This window comes from Chiloscyllium plagiosum, chromosome 18 (genome assembly GCF_004010195.1).
Source record: "Chiloscyllium plagiosum isolate BGI_BamShark_2017 chromosome 18, ASM401019v2, whole genome shotgun sequence".
Taxonomy (NCBI): domain Eukaryota; kingdom Metazoa; phylum Chordata; class Chondrichthyes; order Orectolobiformes; family Hemiscylliidae; genus Chiloscyllium; species Chiloscyllium plagiosum.
In genome coordinates, this window is record NC_057727.1 from 26,479,573 (window position 1) to 26,481,800 (window position 2,228).

At 47.7% G+C, this 2,228-nt stretch overlaps 1 protein-coding gene across 4 annotated transcripts in view; it reads left to right on the forward strand.

The window, feature by feature from the left end:
- The first annotated feature begins 434 nt into the window (after nt 1-434).
- Nucleotides 435-2,228, forward strand: part of fbxw12 (F-box and WD repeat domain containing 12) — a 35,642-nt gene continuing 33,848 nt past the window's right edge. For 2 of the 4 annotated variants that reach the window (XM_043708003.1, XM_043708002.1), the window contains exon 1: nt 435-596. In XM_043708003.1, coding sequence (XP_043563938.1) covers nt 495-596 — 102 coding nt within the window. In that variant the 5' untranslated portion in view covers nt 435-494. Of the gene's footprint in view, nt 597-817; nt 971-2,228 lie in introns of those variants that run through there. The other 2 variants (XM_043708005.1, XM_043708004.1) reach the window with 2 other exon arrangements.

Sequence of the window (2,228 nt, forward strand, 5' to 3'; positions counted from 1 at the left end):
TCCACTGATGTTGCCAGATCTGATGAGCTTTTCCAACAATTTCTGCGGTTTTTTTGTAAGCACAATTATAAGTACGCTCCAGTTTAATGAGGACAGAGTTTGAACTAAGAAATAGTTCGGTTTCACATCTAATCTCAAAGACCCAGCGACTCCTCCAATGTCACACTGCCTCAGTATTGTATCAGATTATCAATTTAGATTCCGTGCTGAAAGAATGCGGAGTACGATGTTGAATGTACCGCCCTGACGGGTAACTCGCAACTAAGAACTGAGCTAAAGCTGTCTCATAGTCCCCACCCATTGCATGTATCGAACTGGCTTTGGTATATTTGCAGCTTTGATTCAAATAACTGATCTTTGACTCCAAATCTCGGGTTTGTTCTATATTTGTGCCTTTTAGGATGCCATAGTGGGAGGGAAGAGCCCGGAAGCCGTCATTCTTTGGCAGTGTGTCAAGAGAGGCGGCTCCTGTGTGTTCTGGAGATCTGCCTGCTATGGAGAGTGACCCAGGACCTGTCCTCACACGGGACTGTTTAATCTACATCTTCAGTCACCTGGAGGCTGATGATTTGAGACGGGTTTCTCAGGTGAACGAGGTAAAGAACTGGCCGAGGGGAGTGGTCCCAAACACTGTCAGCAGAGAGGGCGGGGAATTGCGGAGCTGAGTACTGAGCAATCTCGGACCTGTTCACAACTCCACACACCCTGCACTCAGCGACACCCTCTCACCCAACACCAACACTGGGAAACACAAGGGGTAGTGGATCTGAGGGTCGATATTGCTTCATCCCAACCTCCAGTACCCACCCGTTTAGCAGCATCCACAAATGTTGCAGCCTGATTTATTCTGTTTATTTTTCCTTCGGGGTGTACAACATAACCTCGGGCGAGTAAATGAGCCTTGTCAAATCTGAAGTTAGGAATCTCTAAGAATTTCTAGGCGATGGATGGGAGACTGTTACACGGAGAGGTACTGTATGTATGAAAATGAAATATTTGTAAAGGGAATTGAAGAGCTCTTGCATCGTTTACAGGTTACGCTGCTCAATTTAAAGAGAAACTAGGCAAAAGTGAGGACTAAAGATGCTGGAAATCAGAGTCTAGATTAGAGTGGTGCTGGAAAAGCACAGCCGGCCGGGCTGCAACCAAACAGCAGGAAAATTGGCGTTTCGGGCAAAAGCCCTTCATTAGGACCGGCTGTGCTTTTCCAGCACCACTTTAATCTAGACAATTGAAAGGGAAACCCCAGCTTAAAGCTTGAGAAATCGTGACTACAACTCATTTAAACATCTTTTTAATCGAAAATCTCGAATCAAGTTGACACATGAAATCGGAAAGAAGCCCTAACAGAACAAGTTCAATCTGGATCAGAAAGGCCTGCAGCGTTATGGATTCCAAAGATGCTCTTATTCTGTCCTGCTAAGCAAAGTCTCATGCAATCTCTCTGTAACGAGATGGTGATGCATTAATCTTACTTGTATTGCTTGGCCATCATATCTGACTTAGTTGACCTGAAGTGACTCTGAACACAAAGTTAAATTCTTACCCTTGTGTTTAGATCCACCTGTACAGTCCCAATACATCTCACTGATCTCCTCCAGCCCAACCTGCAACAATGATCATACAATGATTTAGCAACAATGGCAGGATTGATATATCAGAGTTAGGGGGTTTCATAAGCAGTGGTTTACAGTTTGATTGGCTGCTTATGAGACCGAGGAGAAAGTGAGGGCTGCAGATGCTGGAGATCAGAGCTGAAAATGTGTTGCTGGAAAAGCGCAGCAGGTCAGGCAGCATCCAAGGAACAGGAATATCGATGTTTCCCTCTCTCATTGCACCCCCCAGTCATCTCCTCTGCACAGAAGCTCTTCAGCCACGTTCTCAAACAGACTCGCTACCACAGCCACATCTCCTTCCTCAGCAGACGTAGTTGACGATGCCCTCCACCGCATCTCTTCCACTTCCCGCTCCTCCGCCCTTGAGCCCCGCCCCTCCAACCGCCACCGGGACAGAACCCCACTGGTCCTCACCTACCACCCCACCAACCTCCACGTACAACGTATCATCTGCCGTCATTTCCGCCACCTCCAAACGGACCCCACCACCAGGGATATATTTCCCTCACCTACCTTATCAGCATTCCGAAAAGACCACTCCCTCCGTGACTCCCTCGTCAGGTCCACACCCCCCACCAACCCAACCTCCACTCCCGGCACCTTCCCCTGCAA